Source organism: Cryptomeria japonica, chromosome 6, assembly GCF_030272615.1.
Source record: "Cryptomeria japonica chromosome 6, Sugi_1.0, whole genome shotgun sequence".
Classification (NCBI taxonomy): domain Eukaryota; kingdom Viridiplantae; phylum Streptophyta; class Pinopsida; order Cupressales; family Cupressaceae; genus Cryptomeria; species Cryptomeria japonica.
The window spans coordinates 261,650,293-261,676,620 of record NC_081410.1 but is presented as its reverse complement, the minus strand read 5'-3'; the positions used below and the strand labels follow the sequence as shown (position 1 = coordinate 261,676,620).

Here is a 26,328-nt window from a genome sequence, read left to right as displayed (position 1 = left end):
AGTTATCCCAAGCACCAGTCATTAAATAATTACGCATTTTTAATTAATTGGTAATCTTTTTTTTCTAGCTAATTAATTTTATTAATTGTGCTAGTTCTCTTTTGATTAATTAATTGGGTAATCAAAATCAATTAATTAATTAAATTTGACCCTTATTCTATTAAATATGTTGAATTTTTCAATCTGATTATTTAGTTCATGTTGACTTTTTCCTCTTAAATTTTGTCATTGAATTAATTAATAATCAATTCAATTCCCCACATGTCTCCTAACTTTAACCCACATCTAACCCTTCCTCTAGCCTAACCCACCTAGGAACCAAAGGTTTTAGTCAACCTTATCCCTTACGCTCACCATATGTGTGCACATTCCTAAAATATCTCAAATTTCCTAAAAGTTGGGAATGCCTTTGTATTTGGAGGAAATTTCCTAAAATTTAGGAAAATATCCCAAATATCCTACAACATGGGAATATCATTATTTTGTAATCTCTTTTGGAATAGAACCTTCCAATTTAGGTGTCTTACTCCCAAATGGACATGTGTCCTCAGGGACACATGCCATTCCTTCCAATGACACATGTCCTACTTAAGGAAACATGTCATTCTCATCCATGACACTTGCCCTTTTTAGGGGCATGTGTCTCATTTGCATGACCCTCCATATCTCATGACCCTCCATTAAAACCCCCCATTTTCCTTCCCAAATCATCCACTTTCACTTTCATACCCTCATAATGCAAAAATTTTCTCTCACCTTTCGCATATTCACATCCATTTAGCAACCATCTTTGCATCTCATTTTAGCTTAATCCATATTGCATTCACTGTCATGAAGCATAATCAATTATCTACCATATAGCAAGCACACATCAAATTAGGGGACAATCAAATCAAAGGAGGACAATAGAGTTTGCACTTTAATTATCTTTATTGTGTTTATCTAGCTTTCTTTCTTCTTAGCATCCTAATCTTGAGTGTGGTTGAAATATGTGTCTGCTGATTGCTTAGTTTATCTTTTCAGTCTCTTAGTTTACATTCATAGTTTATGCATACATTTTTGGCATGCCTGGTGGGACCTCACTTCATGAGTCCAATCTCACATTTTTTGTTGTTTCATTGGTCTTTTTGACAGATTTTTAGTACTTGCAGGCAAAAAAAAAGAACTTGGGTGGATTCCCACCTTGATGGAGGTCTATTTTAATGAAATTTTGATTTACAAAAATAACGGAATTGACTAGAGAAATAGCAGGAATGTGTTCCCGTTGTGTTGGGTGGGTATAATTTTCAGATTTTATGTTTCAGGTTTTTTGTTTTCATCAAATTAATTTTACCAGTAAAATAGCAAGATTGCAGGTAGAAACAACAGGAATGTGGTTAGAAAAAATGGGTTTGCATTTAGTAAAAAATAAAATTCTTCTTTAAAAATTGTGAGAATGTACTATAAAAAGCGCGAGAATGCACTAAGAAACAGAGGGAACACATTCCCGTCGTCCTAGGCAAGTATAACGTTTTTCAATTTTTAAGTTCAGGGTTCTTTGTTTTCAATCAAATTAATTTCACTAGTGTAATGGGGGAAATGATGGTAGAAATGGTGGGAATGACTTAATAAATAGCATGATTGCTTTTTTTCTAGGTTTTCTATGTTTTGGTAAAAATATTTTTACCAGTTAAATAGCGGGATTGTTTTCTGAAGTGGCGGGATTTCTCTGTGAAATGGCGGGATCACTCTGTATCTTATTTTCTGTCATTTTCCCAAATTAAAAATTTCACAATTTGTTTCTAACCTGCTATGTGTGTTGTTTGATTGTGTTCTCTATGTCTTATTTTCTATCATTTTCCTGAATTAAAAATTCATAGTTTGTTTCTAACCTACTAATGTGTGTTGTTTGATTGTGTTTTTGCTAACGTTTATGTAGTCATATCATTTATTGAAGACCCCAACGCTTCAAATACTAACATTTTTTGTAGGACCATGAAAGAGGGGTGTGCTTGGAAAACAAAACTTTTGGGATAAAATGAATCATGTGTCTTCTCTTAGCTAGAAAACACTTCAATTTCATAAGGGAGTGAACTTTTGTATTCCATGTTTGGCACACTTGTGCATGTGAGAAGACCTACTGTTAACACACACTATCCTCTCCCCTAGCTCTCATGGTCCTAGGTGCAAGAGAAAAGTGTTAACGACGCTTGATCTTTACTTTTTAGGTAGAAGGGTCTGCCTCCCTAGTAGTCGATAAGGCTAGGTGAGAGGAAACGACCCATGCAGTACTCTTTCGGTACGCTATATAATATTCATGATTTTGGCAAAAGCCATACTCAACTGGTGCCACTATGTTATACCAATGGTTTCCCTCAGTATCTACATGCAAATACCTTCGTGATCTTGGTGAAAGTCAAAATCCCTTGGTGCTTGTGTGGCAAATGCATAAAAATATGTATTCTACAAGATGGGATATCTCTTAAATGAGCTAGCCACCGCATGTATAACCACCAGATTACCCCGAAATTACCTCCACTATGAACCAAATCTATTTTTAGTTTCCAAAGAACCTTCTATTTGTTGGCATAGGAGGTCGAACCTCTAAAGCCACCCACAATCTTGCAATTCATTATTGAGATATCGAATTCCTTGAGATTTTCACATCTTTGGGAATTCAAAGTCTGGTGTGCCTAAGAAGTGTGTGTCATGGAGGGGATCCAGTGTCTCCAGAATTTTATGATATCCAATATGAATAAGTGCAGCTACAGATTAATTTTCAAAGTGGGATCCAACAAGTATTGTCCTTTGCCAGCCTAGGAGGTACATGATTGTTAATGCATTTATCATACTTGTGTGCTTGTTGTGTTTGTGTCACTTTACTATCTTTTACCTAAGAACAAGTCAAAAATTAGTCATTTGAAGTCCAAACTTGTTGTCCATACAATTCTTAAACTTGCATCTTCATGATTGTTATCCTAGTCCTCACACAGTCGTCATTATCATCCAAATTTGTACTGTCATAATCGTCATTTTTTATCCATCATCATTACCACCAGAGTCATGTCACCATTGCCTTCTTCCTAAGTCAATCAATCCAAACATCAAACATCCAAAATCAAACATAAAACTTCATCTTCTTTCCAATTTTATCAAATTCAATCCATATCGTAGTTTTAGTTTGTCATTCATCCTATTTTGAGCTTTAGCCTACAATCCATTTTCATCTCATATCTCTCCAACTCATCAACTAATCTTCATGTCGCAATTTTATTATGATGAGTTTGGCCATCCTTTATTTTCCTCCACTTCATCCCATTCTCATGATGATGAGAGTCTTTTTCATCAAGATGAATATGAAATTGAAAACCCGAATGCCCTCATCCTTAGCAAGTTGCACCAAGTGTCAGATACCAAAATCCAATTGTTCATCCTAGCTACCCTACAATTCATCCATGCACATCCACTCATAATCCTTATCACACCTTTGAAAAGGGAAATCCATTATGCCTTCCACCCATAGCTCCCTCATATATCACATCCATGTATCCCTCATATGCAACACCCATGTCTCAATCTTCTCCCATTATCCTATCCCAACCTCCATCTTTTCATAGAAACATTACCACCTACATCCCTAATCATAATCCACCATCTCATTATCCCCAAATCTATTACATAATTGATAATCCTAATCCCCCATCCTACCTCAATCCTCCATCCAATACGAATCCCCCATCCTACCTCAATCCTTCATCTAATCCTAATCCTCCATTGAATGGTCTAATCACAATCCCCCATCCTACCTTGATCATTTATCCAATCATAATTTTGCATCCTACCTCAATCCACCACCATCCACTTCATCCTACCTTAATCTACCACCATCCACTTCATCCTATCTCCATACACCATCCACTTCATCCTACCTCAATCCAACACCATCCACTTCATCATAGCTTAATCCATCCAATCCTAATGCTCCATCCTTCCTCAAGCCTCCATCCAATATTAATCCTTCGTCTTATCTCATCCCACCATCTTCCACTCTATCATACACCAAAACACCTTCATCTACCCCATCCTAACTTAATCCACCATCATCCACTCCATCTTATCTTAATCCACCACCCTCCATGTCCTCTTATATTTCTATAACTACCCTTCCACCTCCCACACCTATCATTCCTCTCCCACCTCCTAAAACCATCAAAAACCTCCCATCCATTGAGATTATCCAGCCACATTCCCCATCACCTACTCCTACCATCATTCACTCTCAATCCAATGAACCTTCCATCTACTCCATCTATCATATTTGTAGAATCTTCCATCCTTTTGTCAACTCCATCTACCCCAATTGAAGAACCTCCCATCCTTCCATCCACTCCATCTATCCCAATTGAAGAGCATTCCATCCTTTCGTCCACTCCATCAACCCCAGTCAAAGAGCCTATCATCCTTTCATCCACTCTATCTACCCTAATCAAAGAATTTCCCATCCTTCCATCCCTTCCATATACTCTAGTTGATGAATCTTTCATCCTTTCATCCACTCCATCTACCCCAGTCGAAGAACCTCCCATCCTTCCATCCCTTCCATCTACTCCAGTTGATGAATCTTCCATCCTTATGTCCACTCCATCTACCCCATTCAAATATCCTTTCATCCACTCTATCTACCCCAGTCGAAGAACTTCCCATCCTTCCATCCACTCCATCTACCCCAGTTGATGAATCTCCCATCTTTCCATCCATATCGCCATTTGCTCCAATCTCATCATACCAAGATCTTTTTCCAAAGCATGTCGACATATCTATCTATCAAAATCAAGATCCTACCATTTTGTCTCCTCCATCTCAAGATCCATTATCATCCCCTCATCCACATCAAGATCTTACCATTCCATCTCCTCTAGTTCCAAAGCATGTTGACATATTTATTTATCCAAATTAAGATCCTACCATTTCGTCTCCTACATCTCAAGTGCCCTTATCATCCCCTCATCCAATCAAGATTCTCATGTCCCATATACTCCACTTCTTCATCCTGTATTGCCTCTCATCCAAACCATCCCACCACCATCACTTTATCCCCTTGGTTCACTTGCATTCATCCATGGTGGTTCAGTTGCAGTAAAAGAACACCTCATGTTCACCACCCATCCTTCTCCATTTGATAAAGGACTCACATCTTGTTATCCAGAGAGCAAGTACCATATTTTAGATTAAAAAAAAATTAAAAATGAACTATCAAGATAAAGGCTTAGGCCTACATAAGCAAGGTAATTTGGAGCCCATCCATGTCAAACATCCAAGGTCTAATGGTCTTGGTTATATATCCTAGGGAAATTCATCCAAGAATGTTGGTATAACTAATGCAATATCCAAGTGTATTTCCAAACCTATCATCACATCGCTCCATCGTTCCTCCAAAATATTTATTTCCATCCCCCCTCCTCCATTATATAAAGCCAAAACAACCATCCATCTCCCTCCTTCCTCCATTAAATACATTTTGGGTCCCTATATCCCAAAGTCCACCATCACATATCCCCCACATGCTAAATCCATTTTGGTCCCTTATATTCCAAAACCCCATCCTCCATCTTAACCTACTCATCCCCCCATACATAGATCCCATATCCCCATCACCTATCATAAACATCCTACTCCTTTCATTCCCAATTAAGATCAACAAAGGTACATATCCCTACATTCCATCCAACATCCTACATCCATCACTCCATCCATATTTCCTCCATCTCCTACACCTTCACACACTTCTTCCAAGGCTACTAGCAGCAGTGATGCCAAATCACAAATGCATAAAGCTAAACATCCACAACAATATAAAGATGACTATGTTCACTCAAAAATACATGCTCAAACATAGCAAGATATGATAAAACAATGCAATAAATCCCAAAGGCCACAAAGGCCCACTAAAGAAAAAACAAAAACAATGTGGATCCCAAAGAAAATAGAAGCAATGCATGAAAAAGAAAAATCTCCAATGGCATCCAAATTTGCTAGTCCACAAGCTAAACTTCTTTTCCCTACATTTTCTAAATCTATTTTGGGTCCCTATGTTCCAAAGCTACATATCATTACTCCTCTATCATATCCACATTCTTCCTCCATTCCTCCGCCACTCATCCCACATCTTCCACAACATTGGCATCTGCCACACATCCCACATCCCCCACAACATATGCCAATGTTGGTCTTGATAAAATCCCCCCATCACACTCACTTTCCCTCATTCCATCCAAACCTTTACCACTACCACATCCCTTATCTCACCTACATCCCCCATCAAAACCATCTAATCCAAGCCTTTGCATACTCCACCCATCTTAATAAAGTTGTACCAACATCCAGTTATCACTCCAAATGCGCTCCTCTTACCTTGATACAAAACTTGATGCTTGAGTCCTCCATCCATCTCCTTTATCACCTATCCTCCAAATCCATTTATCCTCATCCATTTCCTTCCATAAATTTTCTTCCAAAAATCAGAAAATTCAAAAAAAATATTTGAAAAAATGTGAAATAAATTGAAAAACGTCAAAAAAAAAGAGAAAAAAGAAAAAAAATTAAAAGAGAAAAAAATCCATCCAATGGTGAAAACTTGGCAAATAGGCGCCTTGGAAAGTCACCATGATGAAAACTTAGTAAAAGTGTCAAGTGTAATCCCCCCATCCTTTTGTTTGCCACACTTGGGGGCAAGTTCTTCCAACCATCTAGTCATCACCTCCTCCATTTCATCTACCTACCATACCCAACATATCCTATCCATTTCACTTCCTCCATCCTCATTTGGATCTTGATAAAAAAGAAAAGGCCATCATGTATACATGCTTTAGACACCTCTTGGCATCCATTTCCTCATCACAATGTTTCCTCCATTATCCTTCCTATCTACCCATCCTTCCCCCCATCCATATAATCCTTTCACATACCTTCATAGTCCTTATCCACCCATCACCTTATTGGTGGGCAAGTTCGTTGATGTCACAACTTTCACCATTTAATTTATTTTCAATATCAAACCGGGTGTGTCTTAAAGCTATCTGTGATAGGGATTTGATTAAGGTTGGGGGTTTTTGCATCGTAAAACAATGACTTAGGTTCATTCATGCTCCGTTAGGAGCTTTCAGGATCTCTTCTCTACGGGTGGATTCAAAGTCTAAAGATATTCTACAAACTAAGTATAAAAAAATTGAAGACTATCTTAAAGAGGATTCTAGCATTTGTATCAAAGGTTAAACGAGACACGATAAGGATTCATTCATGGAATTGACTAATTAAAACTAATACACTTCAAAATTTAAATTATAATCTATATGCTATAAAAGTAAATCTATTTTACTTGTAGGAAACAAAATATTTTCTACGCTTGCAAAATTTTAAATCTATTCTAATAAACGTTTAAAACAAACTAACATTCCATGAGCAAGTCCAAATAGAATCTATGTTCTAACTTTTGTTCCAAATACCATCATCGTTAATAGTTACTTTGAAAGAAAAAGACATCACTAAATGAAATTAAGCAGAACTATAAAATTGAGATTTCTAATAGTGCATCCATTCATTAAAGTACTTTTGCATGAAATGAACAACTACAATATTTGCAATCAATTTTTATCTACTTAAAAACTTATCACAACTTAACAGAATGAAATAGAATAAAACCAAATTCACAAAACTAGAATAGAAAAGAAACCAACAAAAGATCACCTCCCTTCTATCGAGCAAGCCCTACTCTTCCTATGGTGGGATCTGTAACACAGCTATTCTTGGATCAACTTCAGATTTTCATTGAAATGAACTTCCATAAGGAAGTAAAACAAGTTTGCAGATTAGAAAATAGGAGACTCTAACTATTGGCTAACTACTGACTATCTAACTAGCTTTTGGCTGAAAGCGAAGGGATATTTATACATATCCTTATTCAAATTCCAATACAAACTTACCCACTTAAAACAAAGTAACAACTACACACTGATATGAAGAAAACTTAACACTAAATTTAATGACTTCAGATAGAAGTTGAAGTTCATGGAAACAACCGATGAAACATATTCGAAGGAGATCAAGGGTATCTCTCCAGCTGGAGCGATCAGGAGTGATCATCAATCACATGCTGGCTGAACTGGAATTCATAACTCCTTGTCTGCTAGTTAGTTTCAAACACATTTGAAAACACATCCAGGAAAATAGAACAAAACACAATGATAAACATCCTGAATATCAGGCCATTCATCCATATTAATCAGCAAAAAGTAAAACATTTAATCACAAGATATTACTTCTAATATACTTTCTAATTAGCATAATATAATAGTATAAAGGAGTAAATATGCATGCATTAGATCTACCACTAGACACATTAGCTCACAAAATATTAAAATTTTTAAGTAGAAAGTATAATTAAAATTAACATGATTAATGCTCATCACTTATCTTTCATCCACTTCCCTCAACTTTCTATCCTCCTATCAGTCATTTATCATATCCATCCATCTGTCCTTCCTCCCATTTATATAATCCTTATGCATACCTTCATAGTCCTTATCCACCCATCGCCCTATCTTCCATTTACTTCCCTCAACTTCTCATCATGCTATCATTCCTCCTATCATATTCCTAATAAGTTCCTTGTTACACATGAAATGTACAAAAAGGGGCATCTTATCCCTTTGTGACATAGTCCCTAAAGGCCTTATCACACCCACCATCCATTCACTAATCCATCCATCCACCAATTCTTATCTCCCAATTCCTCCATCCCTTCATCCATATGTCGATGAGGATTGGAAAAGGATAAGGATATTCGATCACCTCTTACGTCCCTTGTCATTGGTATCTATCTCTTGACTACCCCCATGCAATTCAATGCCATCCATCTTATTAATCCATCTACTCCTTGAAATCCACCATCGCAGGCAAAACCTATCCATCTCCTTTAGCTATCCAAGAGAAAACACCAAATAAAATCATCAAATCACATCCATGGTCTTATTCCAAGCCTTTCTGTAAGCCTTGATTGCAATCAAATAATCATCATTAGGATGCATCCTTCTCAATCCTTGAGTTGTTTTGGGATATATTGATCACACTTCAACAACACTCCATCCACCATCAATCCAACTTGGTGTTGTTTTGGGACATATCATTCCCACATCGACAACGCCCCATAAACGATCAATCCATCATGGATTTTCATCTTGACTATTGCAACATCATGTTTCCATGGGCCTCCCTCCATTCATCATCCATAGCTCTCGTGTATCTTGTAAATGATGTCTTGTACATAGCATCAATTGTGTGTTTCAATCTAGGTCCACTTGTGCATATGTGTCCTTAGGTCTCGTCCTTTGCGTTAGCTAGTCATGTGTCATCAAAATCATATCCCATTAGTTGGTTCTTCAAAAATCATCCTTGAGCATGTTTGTCATCATGATCATATCAGGTTCCCTTTTGTCATCTAATCTCATTGATCCCTCATCCAATCATTAGTTTGCATAGGATGTATCCTTCCTCTAGTTGAATGAATATCAAATCCCATCCATCAATCATCCTTTTTGGCAAAAGATATTTGAGGCATTCATGTTGGCTTTAATTCTTTTTTATCTTTGTTTATCTTTTTTAGCTCCTTTGTTTTGTTTCCTCTTGGTCGCCATGATCCTCTATATCATGGTTTGCTAGGAATAGTGACCTTGTTTGTTTTTGTTTTGCTTGTCGTGTTTGTTCTTGATGTGTTCCTTGTTGTACCCTCATGAGGTTTCGGTTATCTCATGTTACATTGGGGCATATCTTTTTCTTGTGGTTTTTCTAGCACCGTTTCCCATAAAGTTCTCTCTAACTCTGTGTGGTGCTAAACTAACCTTTTTTTGTATTTTTTTGTTGTGTCAGTCCATGCATTGGTTATGAAAACACCTTGGTTCCTCATACCATTGTGCATCTTATATAATGCTAAATCAAAATAAGTGCTTGTTGCATGCTAACCCGTTTCCAAGGGTGTTCATGCTCCATGATCATTTTATGCATATCATTCGTTTCATTTGCATCACTGACTATTCCTTCATTTGCCTAGGGCATTTTCTTGCTCTCTATTTTGTGAGTCTCTGGTGTCTTTTAGTCTTCACACTAACACTATTTTATTGCCATCGCAAAGAGGGGCAAAATGTAGACACCTTCATTTGATTAATTTAATTAATTGAATTTAGTTTTCCTGAGCACCAATTATTAAATAATTACACAATATTTAATTAATTGGTAATCTTTCCTTCTAGCTAATTAATTTTATTAATTATGCTATAGTCTACTTTTGATTAATTAATTGGTAATCAAAATCAATTAATTAAATAAATTTGACCCTTCTTCTATTAAATATGTCAAATTTTTAAATTTGATTATTTAATTCATGTTGACTTTTTCCTCTTAAATTTTCTCATTGAATTAATTAATTAATTCAATTCCCCCACATGTCTCCTAACTTTAACCCATATCTAACCCTTCCTATAGCCTAACCCACATAGTTAACCAAAGTTTTTAGTCAACCTTATCTCTTCCCTCACCATATGTGTGCACATTCCTAAAATATCTCAAATTTCCTAAAATTTGGGAAATGCCTTTGAATTTGGGAAAATATACCAAATATCCTACAAAATGGGAATATCATTATTTTGTAATCTCTTTTGGATTAGAACCTTCCATTTTGGGTCTCTTACTCCCAAATGGACATGTGTCCTCAAGGACACATGTCATTCCTTCTAATGACACATGTCCTTCTTAAGGACACATTTCAATCTCCTCCATGACACTTGCCCTTCTAAGGGACACATGTTTCATTCTGATGACCCTTCATCTCTCATTCAAGCCTATTTAAACCCCCATTTTCCATCCCAAATCATCCACTTTCATTTTCATACCCTCATAATGCATAAATGCTCACTCACCTTTTGCATATTAACATCCATTTAGCAACCATATTTGCATCTCATTTTAGCTTAATCCATCTCGCATTCACTATCATCATAATCAAGTATCTACCATATAGAAAGCACACATCAAATCAAGGGACAATCAAATCGAAGGAGGAAGATAGAGTTTGCACTTTAATTAGCTTTATTTTGTTTATATAGTTTTCTTTCTTCTTAACGTCCTAATCTTGAGTGTGGTTGAAATATGTGTCTATTGATTGCTTAGTTTATCTATTTAGTCTCTTAGTTTACATTCACAATTTTCTGCATACAAGGTCAAACCCCAGTTTAGGAATTAACCTTGAATTGAATAATATAAATACTGAAGTAAATTCTAGGAGATATACCTCACATCTGCAATTGTTGATTATGCAATTCTCTTTGAATGTAATCACAAATGTTGAATGTAATGGCATGACAAGCACATGAACATGAAAACCCTAATCAAACACATATATTTGCATGGTCTAGGACTAAGGCGCTCAATGCCCTAGTCCTCCAAAAATAGAACCAACAGATGGGAAATCAAGAACACGCAACTTTAGGATGCGGCCCACTCAACAGTGTCAATAGGTGAAAACAAGGTTGGAGTAAAATGGGGCCAAAATGGACCTAAGGGGAATAAAATGGGACATGCTAAAGTGAAAGCACAAATATGAGGTGTAAATTGTACTACCTATAATTTACGATGCTACGAGTCCAAATATTATCAGGACATGAGGGTTAGGCTCTCAACGAAGTTGCTACACCATTGTTAAAATAGGTTGAGTGTTTCAATTATAAGCAAACCCTAAGCATTGACAAAGGAAGATAATAAAGTACTAACAAGAATGAATATAGGATTCTAAAGAATCTTGAATGATCAATAAGGAACCAATATATTGCTTAAGGTAATAGGCCTCGATAAGAAGGAAGCATGGGGACATGAAGAGTCATGAAACCTCGATAACTAAAGAGATAAGACCAAAGTCATTAGATAGTTTCTATAAGGTTCTTAATAGTGTAGAAATCCTTGTTGAAGACTTAATAAGCATTTTGTGGAACTTTTAACATGTTGACATGTGGCAAAATATGGTTAAAAGTTCAATTAAGGGTGTATGGTTCTTAGTTCCAACTAGAAGTGAAAACCCAACAAGAAAAGATAGAGATGATGTGTGGATCTACAATAAGACTAAAGAAGATCATCTAAAGTGATAATTGAAGGATTGCGTCAATTTAGTTCTTGAAAGAAAAAACATAAAATAGTTCAACTATCTTGATAGGGAAATATAAAAAGGGAAAGCTAGCATGCCACAAGGGTCTTTTAGCTAACCAAGAAGGTTTTTTTAGATCATGTGAGAGGTAGAGAATAGAGGGAGGAAATTGTTGCCAAGATATAGTCACCATGAAAACTAGAATTTGCCACATAAATAGATTGTAGAAATAACACTGGGAATGTAGATATTGCTAAAGGAGAATATTCATATTAGGGAGATGGAATGAAGCAATTTTTTTTTGTAGCATAATCATTTTATAATGTTGAATTTTTCATTCAATGAATGACTATTTCTTTAAGAAGTTGTGCTTCCATTGTGTTTTATTGGTTGTGTGACTAGGTGGTTTGATAAGACCCCTTGGACTTGATTGCATCAAGTGGTATCAAAGTGAGGAGAGTGTGTGGAGAGAAAAAATGCCTTAGGAAAAGGAAAGAGAGAAAATAAGTTAAAGACAATATTGAAGAAATATTAGAGTAAGGTTTTCTCATAGAGAAAGATGAGAAGTTAAAAGAGAAAGTTGTGGTAGTGTGCAATTTTGTTGCTAGAGAAAGTTGATTGCCTAGAAAGAAGTTAGAGGTAGAGAAGAGTCTCATTTATAAAAGAAGAAAAAAGAAAAATCTCATTGAAAAACCTGAGAATGAATGGTTTGTTGATATAGAGATAAAGTTTAAAAGATTTTTGAAAAGATGATGTCACATCTTAAGAGGCTAGGTGTCTCAAGAAGGCATTAGATGAGTTGTTACAAAAGACAAGATTTTGCATTTGCAGAGTACTTGAGCTCTAGAATAATTTATTGCAAGGGAGAAGAGGTTTGTAATTGTAGAGGGGTTGAGTTCTAGAGGATTTATTGCAGGTTAAGGAGAGGCCTGCAATTGTAAAGGGTATAGAAGGAGGCACGTAATGTAGAGAAGGTATGTTAGTTTGATTGATACAGATAGTCTTGTAATTATAAAGGGTTTTTACCTTAGAAGTGGAAAAATTGTTGCATGTGCAATCTTGTAACTGTAGGTGATCTATGAATCTTAAAGCTTGCATAAGATTGTGGAAGTGAGGAAAGATGTCTTCAAGAGAGATGATGAGAAGGGTCATGAAAAGACTTAAAAGGGTCTTGTTTTGGAAAGAACATCGAGAAAAGAGGTATGAAAATTTTATTATTGAAAAATTTAAATTATATAGGCTAGACATTTGATGAGAGATACCAATATTAAAGGTTGTCTAGTTGTCAATAATATCTATCCACTATTCAAAAGTAAATCCTCTTCTGAATCCAATTTGATCACCAATGATTGACCAACACCTATGCCTGAATGATATTACAATATTTGCAGATTACATTCCTTGACCATGTAATCAATCATTGTCAAAATAGGTAAGTTGAAATTATAATTAGTTGGACTTCAAAACTTAGGAGCATTTTTTCCAATGCATTGAACAAATATTTATTTCAAAATTACTATGGCAGTATTATGATTAAAAAATTTAGATCTGGATGTACGTTTGAATATATAACTTGTTCTATATATATATCAACCAAATATATATATTGAACAACACTTTAGAGGGAAGATGCTTTACTTCAATAATAGGGTAGATAGAGTGGAGTGGATTGAAGTAAATTTAACTCTGGCACCAATGATTAATTCTAGATATATTAATTAGTTAGCCTTTCAATAATACCAACCTATTATTGAAATATTTTAATTATATAGGCTAGGTTACATGTATTGAAGAGTGACCAGTGCAAAGAAGTTGAAGTAGATAAGAGATAATGTCAAGACAATTTTTGTGAAGAGATCATGATGACAAATGAAAGACATGATGTTGAAATGCATGAAGAAATGATAGGTTGCTATCTTGAAGAGGGAGAAGAATTGGTATCTCTCATCAAATGAATAGCTTTGGAAAGAAGAGTATCCTCTTGAAAGAAGATAATGGAAAGAGAAATGAAGAAAAAAAGTGTCATAACCCTCTAATGGAAGGGCTATGGGAAGAGAAGCATGTGGGACCAACCCACATAATTATAGAAGAAAGGAAACATAGAAATAATAAAAGTAAGAGAAGAAAAGAAGAGAAAAAGGGAGAAAGAATGGTTATTGTGGACCAAAGATTATTTTTTTATGAAGAATGTGAAGATGAAGGGTGTAAAGGAGATGCTAGCACATGACAAGTTGATGTAGAAGACAAAGAATAGAAGAAAGATAATGGTGAGAATTTTATTCTATCTCATAAAGTTTTGTTTTGGGGGATTGAAGGAAAAGAAGATAAAGATGACATAGGATTTAAGATGATGGACTTTGCAAGTCCTAATTTCAATGGGAAGGATGCTAAAGATGAGAATGACCTCTTGCTAAGAGAAGATATGGAAAAACATAGAGATTGTTTGTGGGGGAACTAATAGCTAAAGTTGAGGAGGTGACATAATAGATACAAATGGGAGAAGATGATTGTCATGGATATATTCACACTATTTTAAATGCAGACAAGAAAGAAGAAGTAGTGGGGTTTCAAATAGATGGCACCGAAGAAAGAGATATCCTCATGTCAAAGGATGAAGAAAATGATGAGAAGGTAATTGAGATGTTTCTAAAGTGAAAGATAAGGAAGTTTCATGTGTAGGAGCTACAATAAATAAAAAACAAAAGATAAGATTATATAGGAAATGCATTATTTTTCAAAATTTTGTAAAGATGATTTTAATGTTGAGTTAACTATAGATGAGATGAAGGGATTTGTGGTTGAAGAGGAATATTGTTGAGCCAATCAATAGTGAAGGTGTAACAAAGGTTGGTCCTTTGAAGGACATAAAGATATTGAAGAAAATGATACAATTCAGTGCAAGGGAGAAGGATAGAAAATAAGGAATAATGATAGTGAATAAGAAGTGGAGAAGTATAGTAGAAGAAAAGATGGAGATGTTAAAATTTGTGGTGTAAAAGAGCATTAGTGAACACATGGTTATGTAAAAAGGAGAGTGAAGAAGAAATATATGAGGAGGAGAAAATATAATTTTTTATTTCCATAGTATTTGCTATGATGATATGTATGCGAGTGCAATAGTGAGAGAGAACTGGATGAAAGATTTTTAGTGGGGGTGGACAAACGACAATGGGTTTGATCCCACATAGTAAGGAAAGGAAGAAGAAGATTTTTGGTCGAGGAGGACGACTTATGGTAAGTTAATTCTCATGGAAGAGGAAGATGGGAGTAGAACTTAGTGGAGGTGGTTGAGATATGGTGTGATAAAGAAGAGGAGAGGACGGAAGAAGCTTTGGTTAGAGGTGGATAGTTTGTGGTGTGTTATTTTGGATGAGATTAGAATATGATGGACAATGATCCACAAATGAACATAAGAGTGAAGAAAAATTTTGATAGAGGAAGAAAGGATTTGTCTCTACCAAACGCTTGTAAAAAATGAAGAAGAAAAGATAGTGTAGGACACATATTCACAACATAAGAGTATGTTGCAAGTTGTCTACAACTTGAAAGGGTAGTCATACTACTCAACTCCATTTTGTAAGCTATGCTCACAAATTTGATGTGTTTGATGTAGGAGCATCCAAGTCCACAGATAGTCCTATATTGCCTAAAAACATTTTAGGTTAGCTTTTAGTTCCAATTATTTTTTACTCGGTTTTGGGTTTGTTCTTAGTTGATTCTTAGTTGTTTTTTTCTAGTATGATTTTGGAGGAATTTTCAATATTAGTTTCCCAAGCAAGGTGTTTATCATGTAGAAGGCCCAAATTGGTATCTATGGTTAAAATTGGTGTCTTTTGGAGCTAATATGGTATTTCAAAGAAACTCAAAAGCTTGTGAAAAAATGAATCCTTGAAGGATCGAAATGCTTACAAGTGTGGAGTTGCATGTCAAGCTATTGAAGAACCTTGGAACCCCGAAACATAGGAAAATAAACGTTCAAGGTCCAATAAAATTCCAAATGTTGACAAGTGATGAGGTTTGCGCTCTTGGTGAAGCCAATACACCAATGTTTAAAAGTTTGAGTGTTCAAGTTATAAGAGAACCTTGAACCCCAACAAGGGAAGAACAAGAGTCCCAAGAAGAATGAATACAAGGTTCTAAGGAATCCTGGAATTATTAATTCTTGATAAGTAACAAGGACAATGTCTAAAGGAATGGGAACCTCGATAAGAAGGAATCATGAGGTCACAAAGAACATTGAAACTTGATAACTAAGGAGACATGGCCGAAGCCATCAAATAGTTTTTGCAAGGTTCCTAATAGTGTGGAAAGCCCCAATGAAGACTTCAAAATTATTTTGTGAACCTTTTCACATGTCCAAATGTAGAAAAATGTGGTTGGAAGTCTAATTAAGGGTGGATGGTTCTTGGTTTTAATTGGAAGGAAAAACTCCAATAAGGAAAGATATAGATGACACGTGAACCTACAACAAGACTAAAGAATATCATTTGAAGTGATGGTTGAAAGATTGTGTCTATTAGTTCTTGAAAGATAAAACATAAACCGATCCAATTGTATTAGCAAAGAAATATAAAAAGGGAAAACAAACATGTCATGGGGGTCTTTTAGACCAAGTGAGATGCAAAGAACAAAGAGAGGAAATTGTTGCTAAGGTACAATTGCCATGAAAACTAGAAGCCACCACATATAAAGACTATAGAAAGAGTACCAATAATAGAGACAACCAAGAATGGGAGATATTGTTGAAGGAGAATATTGATGTTAGGAAGATGGAATTTAGCATATTTTTGTTATGTAATATAATCATTTTGTAATGTTGAATTTTGCAATTAATGAATGTAATGAACACATATTGTTTTAAGAAGTTGTACTTTCGTTGTGTTATTGGCTACATGACTAGGCAATTTAATAAAACCCCTAGTCTTGACTATGTCACCATCTATATGAAGGACTCATCAAAATGAACATCTCATTGAAAGTATACACCTCTAGTGTTTGGGTCATACAATTGACAAGCCTTCACATCCTCACAAAAATGAATGGTTGACACTTCTTCCCCATTTCCTTACATTGATCATCCAGTATGAATGTACAAGCCTCGCTACCAATACCCTAAAGAAGGAAACATTAGGCTTAATATTAGACCAAGCCTACTATGGAGTGACATTTGAAATTACCTTGTGAGGAGTAATTTTTTAAATGTAGTTGGCACATTTGATTGCTTTAACCCAAAAGGATAGAATCATAGACCATGATTGAAGCATACAAATTTTCATCTCTTTTAGTGATTTATTCTTTCTCTTGGCACCACCATTCTACTAAGGAATGTAAGGAACTGAATACTGATGATGTATGTTGTGCTCAAATGCAATGATCTTAAAATGTACAATTAATATATTCCTCTCCTCATTATATACATGTATCCATTTAATAGAAGAATTTGATTGGTTCTCCATGAACACTCTAAATGTCATAAAAGTGGTGAAGACATCACTCTTGTACTTAAGAAAGTCTACCCATGCATGAGGAAAATAATCATCAATGAAGGTGAACACATACTTAACTCTTGAAAAAAAAGGGAGTTGGAAATGGCACAAGTTCATTATGTACCAACTCAAGCAAGGTTGTAGCACAAATACCCTTAAGAAAGGGTTCTTGACAATGTTTAGGAAGGACACAACCTCAATAAGCTCCATTTGCACATGAAACATTAGGAAGACCAAGGTTCATATTCTATATACTCGACTATTGAAGATACCTTAAATTAAGGTGTCAAGTCTATCATGCTAAGGTTTACTCAAAGATTCTACATAGGCCGTGTGATGATTCACAAGATGAATCAAAACTATGAAACATATACAATCAAGACCTCTGAACAACTTTGCCTAAAGAAACAATTTTCTCTTGATGTTGTAGCTCTCTAATAACTACATCATGTGGAGAGAAGTTGATTGCCTTCCCATCCCTAATATAACAAATTTGGCGTACAAAGAGAAGATTAGATAAAATCTTAAGAACATAGAGCACATTTTTAATGCAAATATTTGTCAATTGTATAGTACTTGAGTCTAAAATTGAAATTTGTGTAGCCTTACTACAATCTAAGAAGTAAAATTGTTAGAAAGAGACCCAAGTATATCATATTAGTTGGTCGTATGATGATAGCTCCCTGAGTCAAATATCCAACTTTGTGAGGACCTTTTATTATAAGTGTTTAGCTCTTTCTTGATTTGGGAATAGTAATATTGTGTTTCTTCATGGCATCTTCCAAGCCTTTGATCCTTTGAAAACAAAGTGTAATTTTATGATTTAGTATACCACAAAAGAATAACAATCACCATGTTTATTTTGTCTTAGAGGGATGCTTGACTTAAAAGAGGTAGTGGCTTTCTTATCATACTTGTTCTTCTACTTGGAAGGATTCTCACTTATAAGAGTAGAATTTGTTTGCCAAAGTTTTTGAAAATTTATTTCCTTTACCTTTAGATGTTTATGCCTTAAATGCTTGACTTTTAGAGGAGGTGATTATTCACGAGATCCTTATATAATATCAACACTCATATAAAAAGTGTGTAAGACATACAAATAAGACATTACATATAAAAATAAGGTTAAGCAAGTAAGAAGGTAGGACTAAAAGTTGACTATCCCTCCAAAGATGTTATGTGCACTTGGGAAAAGTGTAAGGACACATTTAATGCACTCATACTTGAACTTAAAATAAGTAGGTAGATGTCAACTAGATAGATAAAACCTCTTTTAACACTAATAAATACTACATACTATTTTTACTTTCATTATTCTATTTTTTGTTTAAAAATATATAGACACTTCTATTGTACAGATTTATCAATTTTCTTTTCTTTTTTTTTTTTTAATAGAATCACACCCATCACAATGAATTTCTTCTTTTAACACAATTATTTTATTCCAATCTAATAGTTGCATCCCCAAACTTCCAAAAACAATACTTGGAACTTCTATTTAGTTTTCAGCAAAGAATCCATATTTACTAAGAGGTTTTTTTTAATTTATAATACCAATACTTGAAAAATAAGTAAAATCCTATTTTTAACAATAATTGTAAAGAGGCTTTCGCCAGAAAGCCATAACATAACAAGCGAAAGACTTTTTTTTTTAATTCTCTGCCCCAGTTTTCTAATGGCTTTGTTTTTTATTGGAAGAGTGAAGAGAGACAGATGCCCGCTAGAGTTGAACATATATTTCAAAATATTCAATGTCATAACCCCGAGCTACCATTGTCTTTCTAAACTGAAAGGACGATAAGATGCAGAAGGGTTTAAGTATTGAGGCTACCTAAATAACATCAAATGATGCAAGAATTATATCTTAAGATTGAAATTACACTATCATCAGCTCTCTCAATCCAAGAGTTTATATTGTCAACATATGCATATACTCTGCAAGCCCAGCAATACCAATTCATTTCTTATTGTTTTTTATTCGAGAATGTGAGTCGCTGTGAATGTCTGAGTAAATGAGCAGTGAAAAAGCGATTGCATATTTCTTTCCAAGGTTTTCGCCTCGTGAAAACATGTTGCATGTTTCCCATTTTGTGTATGCATAAAATGACAGGTAGGTTAGTACATTGTAACCTTCAGGCAGAAGGACAAGAACTAAATAAAAAGCATAACTGGTTATGATCAACTAAAAGAAGATTGTACATTAATGTGTTATAAAAGATGCACCAGCATGAATTGCACACTTCTTGCATGGAATGTTTGCTAAGGAAATGATAATGCAAATGCATTTATGTTGCCAACTCCTCATTGCTTATTACAAGGCAAACACAAGAGCCGATTCCATTGAGTGGGTCAAAGAAAAATGCTTCAACTAAATATGTGAATGCCTTGCATCTCAAGAATGTTTTTAACTAATGTGATTTGCATGCAGACAAATACTAAAGGTATATCTAGAGTATACATGTGACAATTCCATTCTTAAGTCATATTTCTTTGGTACTATCTCTGACTGAGTATGTGCCTGTATTACCCAATTATTATAGATCAAAGCAATTTTTGTAGAAGGCCAGCCATTTTTTGTGGACTGACAAGAATGATAGATAATTCATAGTTTGCTCAGCATTTCAACATCTCAAGTGAGAAATATGTGACTTGAATCAGAGTACTGAGAAATCAGAAATATTAAGACAATGCAAGTGAAATAAAAAATCATGTGTAGAAACTAGAATGAGATGACAAAAAATTATGCAGGCATGTTGCATGATAGGTTTCCACTTCATTACATTCAACATCTAACCTTCCTGGTTCACAAGAGAAGACAATGCAAGGCTAATCATAACTGCACTCAAACATAATACTAGGATGAAGCATCTTCTAATGAAGTAATGAGGTTATAAATTTATTTCTAACATGCCATCCCCCAACCCCATTCATGGGGTTTCTGGGCTCAACCCGTCTAGGATTGATAGATATCTGATCAGATAGATTCCTCCTCCTCAATGGGAATGTATGCTCGACTTTGACAAGTGCTTCTTGAGGCCCTAGTGCTTTGAAAGCAACTCCCTGGTGGTCATCAATTGTGTTACAAAAAAATCCTCATCAAAATTGGCATTCGAATAGCATTCTGAGGGAGATTTTGAGGTATATGGAGAGGTTTGCTTCCTTCACAATAAATTTGATTTATCACTAAGGAAATAAAGTGGCCAATTTTCTCTCAAACCAGGCAATTGATAATGTGAATTACCTTACCATTGGTTCATCCCAGATGACTGCAATGAGATGCTTGAAGTTGAAATCATTGCAAGAGACGACCCATCACTTAATTTGTATTCATGATGCAATCACTTTGTGTGTTGTTGAGTTGCGAAAATCTACTCTGTTTCATTCTCTAGATCTCGACAGGGATCAATTTTCTGATCTTTCTTTTTATAGTTAACGAAAACGGGAGAGGGCCCTTCCAACACTTGAATTATCAGAAAAAAACATGCAATCCTCTAAATTCAGCTTCACTTTGTCATGGTATCGCAAACATGTTTCTTTTATTTACTGCTTAGTGCAACGGTAAGAAGATCGCACTGATTAATTCCATTTATTGCAACTATATACAGCACACATAACATGCTTTTATTATACTTGTTTGCAGATGTATTGTTGAACAGCTTTTTTTAACCATAGCATTGCTCTTGTAAAAGGTTCCAGGCCCTTTCAAAATCTGTTATTTTAGATTATAGTTGTTTGCTGTTTTGTTGTTGGTCAGCTGTTGTTATGCTGATGGTTTGATGTAACGAAGTTAGGAGCCAATTAAAACCTATTCACCCTTTGGTCAAAACATGCTTTATACTGAAAGCCAATACAAAGCAACTAAACGAAGATGGTACAAGAACGTGTAATAAATGAAGAACAGGTTTCATTGAGCAGGTCAAAGAAAAAGGCCTCAACTAAATATGTGATTGCCCTGTATCTCAAATATGTTTTTCACTAATGTGACTTGCATGCAGACAAATAGTACAAGATACGCCTAGAGTATTCATGTGACAATTCCATCCTTCATGTCATACTGTCTTACAACTAACTCTAAATTTGTATGTGCCTATATTATCCAATCATTATAGATCAAAGCAATTTTTGAGAAGGGCCAGCCAATTCTTCTATACTGACAAGAATTATCCGCCTTTAAACATCTCAGCTGAGAAATTTGTAACTTGAATCAGAGAACCGAAGAATCAGAAATATTATGACAATGCAAAAGAATATAGAAAAACATCGAAGGTGTAGAATAAGATGAAAGGCAATAAGAATGTTCTTGAAAAAAAAATTATACAGGTTTGTTGCAAGATGGATTCCCACCTTACTTCATTCCATTCAACATCAAACCCTCATGGTTAACAAGAGAAGACCATGTCAAATTAATCAGAACTGCACTCAAACATAATACTGGAATGAAGTATCTTATAATGAAGAAGGGAGGTCATAATTTTTTTTTTAACATGTAATCCTCCAAATTTAGTTTTACTGTTGTCATGGTGTCACAAACATGTTTCTTTATTTATGTTTTGTATGACAGTAAAGAGATAGAAGATTGCACTGAACAATTCCATTAATTGCAATTATATACGATACACATAATACGCTTTATAATGAAAACCAAGGCAATGTAAACCATATTGATGACATACTCAAATGTTGTAATGCAGTAATCATGTCAAAGACAAAAGGGTATAAAAATTTACAAGCAACCTAAGCTGTTCACAATTTCGATAAATACGAGATTTTGATATTATAAAAGACAACTTAGTTGTAGCAGATGTATTTCTCAGGCCAACAGAAAACAAGCCCACTAACCACCCCAAACTCAAATTGAACTTGGGCAACCTGTCAGCTACCCTTCCATGAGAGATGTTGCCTAAATTCCCACCAGATACTTCACTCTACCAGGAACGAAATTGGACAAAATCTTAATGAAATTCAAAGTAAAGCCCATTTCCTAATAAATCTTATAATTTGGCTGTAAGTTATACAATATTGTAAGCGCCCAAGGACAGACCCTATTCGCCACAGGCAGTAGCTTGGCAGATATAGATGGAATGGTGATTACAATAAATGGAATGGGTTGTCGGCCTTAACTCGTGGTTTCCATTGAATCTTTATGCACCCACATCTTATAAATACTGGTTCACAAGCATCATCTCTCAAGACTATCAATGGTCCAGTTAACTCGTTATATCAAGATGAAACATGAGGGAAAAAGCACTTACATGAATAATACTAACAGCATCCTAAGAGAAGATTTCATATTGACAGGGAAGAGCATAAATCTTTACACACAGAAAGCAGTTCCAGTGCTGTAACAGTTCCAATAAAAGTGAATTTAAAGAGTCAGGATTATCCGCCAAAAGATTTCGTGGGCTCTAAGAGAGAACTCTGAAGCTGATACAACCCGAGAGAAGGACCCACAAACCTAAATGCAATCCAACCCCCAACAACGATAAATATGGAGGCATAGGCCAACTTATTCAACCAAAACAAAACACCCTTCTCCCCCACGTAAATTTCGGTTAGCTTTTCCTGAAGGGTCATAGACTCCCAGTCCTTCACCTCAGGCTTAGCAATTATGGGATCGGCATCACGCTTCACTTTGCTCCTGTTCTTGCTTCTCTTACTTCTGCCCGCCCCTGACATTGCTTCCAAATCTTCCACTGTCAAGCGAGAAGAAGAAAGGGAAGATTTTCCTTTTCCTTTGCCCTTTCCTTTTCGTTGCTCATCCTGCTCCTTACCCTCATTCACAGCTCTTATGCTCAACCGATATCCACAGTGACTGCTGATGATTGTAGAGGTAAAGGATGATGGCCTTTGAATTGGAGGCAGAGGATGAGGTAGAGAAGAAAATGGATAAGCAGCCAGCGCCTTCATGATTTTTCTTCTCTGTTTTTCCCAATCACAATAGGTAATGTCATGCTTTCGATCTTTAGTTTTGGGCTAACCCTTACCCAATTGCTGCCTAAATTGTATTGTGCCCCCTCGTTAAGGCTGTGGTGGGCGCAGCTATAATTTTTGAGTGGGTGTTCATGAGAAAAAATAGGAACTTATGTCAAAGCAAAAAAAATGGTTTTAATTTATGTAAGAAGTTATGATCTAATTAAATAATAATAATATAATTTTTTTTTAAATGCTATTTATACTATCATATAAATATAAAAGTCTTTAAGTTTATGGTAAAATTTTTAAGTTTCCTTTTCTAATATCTATGTGGCATTCTTGTTTTAAAAAAAGGTTCATTTTAATCTTGTACTTGCGTTTTTTAATTCCATGAGATTGATTGTAAAATAAAAATAAGAGTTTATGTTCCTTTCATTGAAATACTTTCTAAATTTATGTTTTGAATATAGGGTGATTAGGTTATTCTTTACACATTGATTAGTGTGTACGATGGTGTAGTTACCAAAGAAGTTCACAAATAACATGAAACTATCTAAATCACATCATTACTCATTACAACAAATTGATCTTGATTACTAGGTCTCTCATTCTTGCCCCCAATTCTAAAATTAATTTTTAAAATTTAAAACTTTAAACTTTACCACTTTTTTAAATTAGTCATTATGAACTCGCTAAAGAACACATTATTTCAAATTACAATCTAAGATTTTTTATTTAAGAACTAGCCCTTATTCATTTGAATGATCTTAGGATAAGCAAGCGCAAGATCAAGTGAATCAAAGAATAAAAATAATCTCATAGAAATTATTGTTTTTGATTAAGGAAAAACAGGTTTTAAGGGACCCGAAACCCGCTTACATAACGATAGATAGGCAAGAAAGAAGCTAGAGAGAACAGTACATAGAAAGAAAAGCTGCAAAAGACCAGCAGAAAAAAAACACCAGCTAGGGAAAGGACAGCAAAAAGCCAGCGAGAGACTGGCAAACAAAGACCAGTATTACATTTCAGATAAAAACTTTAATACTCTTTCGCATCCTTAACCAGCATCATCATAGCCTTAGCAGCTTCTCTCGGATCTTTGTTCTCCTGCTTCAGATGGATGTCTTTAGTCTTCATCTCCAAATCATTGGTAGTCTGCCTTGTTCTTCGTCTGGAAGTTTGGGGAGCAGAGCTGGAGGTCGGCATGTCATCAATGATCACCATCTCTTTGTTTTGTTGGTTCCTTTCCAGACAATCAACCAGGGCGTTCATATTTTGAGACGAGACCTTCAAAACCTCAAGGCTATGATTCATAAATTTCTTCAATGCCTTCTCGGTTTTAGTAACCTGATTGATAATAATTTCATTATCAACCTCAGCCTTATCTTTGACAATTCTAATCACATCTTTCAAATGCTTCAAGTCTCCCTTAATCATATCTTTTTCCGGCCAGTCCTGCATTTCAATTTTATCATCTACCTCACTGGTGTCTCATAGAAATTATTGTTACATTAGCATTGTATCATTAAAATAATGATTTCTAATTGTTCTTCATTTGGTTCATTATCACTTAATCAGTCAATCTAGGGATGATTGACTGATCTAAGTGAAAAGAAAATAACGCTCATAATCCAATAAATTCCCCAAAGGTGTTTGTAAGCACCACCAGTTACTTATTGTGATTTAGACATTAGAAGGTTAGGACCTTTTTTTAAATACTAGAATTAAGTCAATTCAAACCTACAAATCTTAGGTTTAGTTTCATACAAAAGGTCCTATATATACTCATGAAGATCATTTCCATGGCCAAATTTTAGATCAATGGCAATCATCTAACATGCTCTTATTTTCTAATACCACGGAAAACTAACTTTTTTACATTTGTCATAGTGATATCTTTATAAAATCTAGAGCTAAGTGCCCTTGTATTTGATTAACTTATTATTTACAATAAGTAAATTATTTAATATCAATTCGAACTTATTTTTGACTATTTTCTCTAAGTAAATTGAAGCGAAAACAATGATTTTTAATTACATTATTTGGTGAAATAGTCTTATATGAACTAGAGATTGGCCTTAGGGTTTATCCTTCTTTTAATTACACTTTTCAAATCTATTTTTTTAGTTGTAATTATTTCATATTAAATATGATAAGGGTTTGCATCCACCTTTATTTGTGTTCAATTATCACATTTTGATTAGGTTTTGCACTTTCATCATGTCATATCTATTTGAGCACCAATTCAGCCTTGGATTGTGCATTCTCATTATATAACTTATCATGGTTTCTTACAAGTAATTCTTGTGTGTGTGAAATTTGGGGAACCTGCAAAGGCACAAACACTCCAATAAACCATTATTTGCATGGGTTAGTTAATCAAAAACAAAAAAATGAAATCCATTGCAAGTTGGCTTATTGCCTCCTAGAAAGTGCAAGTGTGGATTGCTCTTAGATTGCTAAGCTATCGAGTGACTAGACTACACTCAAATGGAGGATTTTTGAATTCATGCAACTAGGTGAATGCAAGATTGATAATTAAATGCAAGATTGAATGCAAGATTAATTGATTAAGCGAAATGAGATTATCAAGCTAAATGATCAAAGCTCTAAATGAAGCTAAGCTAGATTATATGCAAGAAATTGAATCTAGATAAGAGAAATGAATCTAAGCTAATGAACTAGAATTCTAAATGATTCTAAGATTAAATGAAAACTAAATGAAAACTAAGTTGATTGATGAATTAAATATGCAAAGCTTCTTCA

The 26,328-nt window shown here is 34.9% G+C and overlaps 1 protein-coding gene across 1 annotated transcript; it reads right to left on the bottom strand.

Annotated features, from left to right (window-relative positions):
• Window positions 1-22,610: 22,610 nt before the first annotated feature.
• On the bottom strand, window positions 22,611-23,687 carry LOC131062596 (uncharacterized). Its single transcript, XM_057996283.1, has one exon. It carries the CDS (start codon window positions 23,554-23,556, stop codon window positions 23,029-23,031), a length of 528 nt encoding a protein of 175 aa, XP_057852266.1. The 5' UTR covers window positions 23,557-23,687; the 3' UTR covers window positions 22,611-23,028.
• Window positions 23,688-26,328: the final 2,641 nt, after the last annotated feature.

Excerpts from the sequence above, each read along its gene's own strand:
- LOC131062596 (XM_057996283.1), bottom strand. The coding sequence starts at position 23,556 with ATGAAGGCGCTGGCTGCTTATCCATTTTCTTCTCTACCTCATCCTCTG.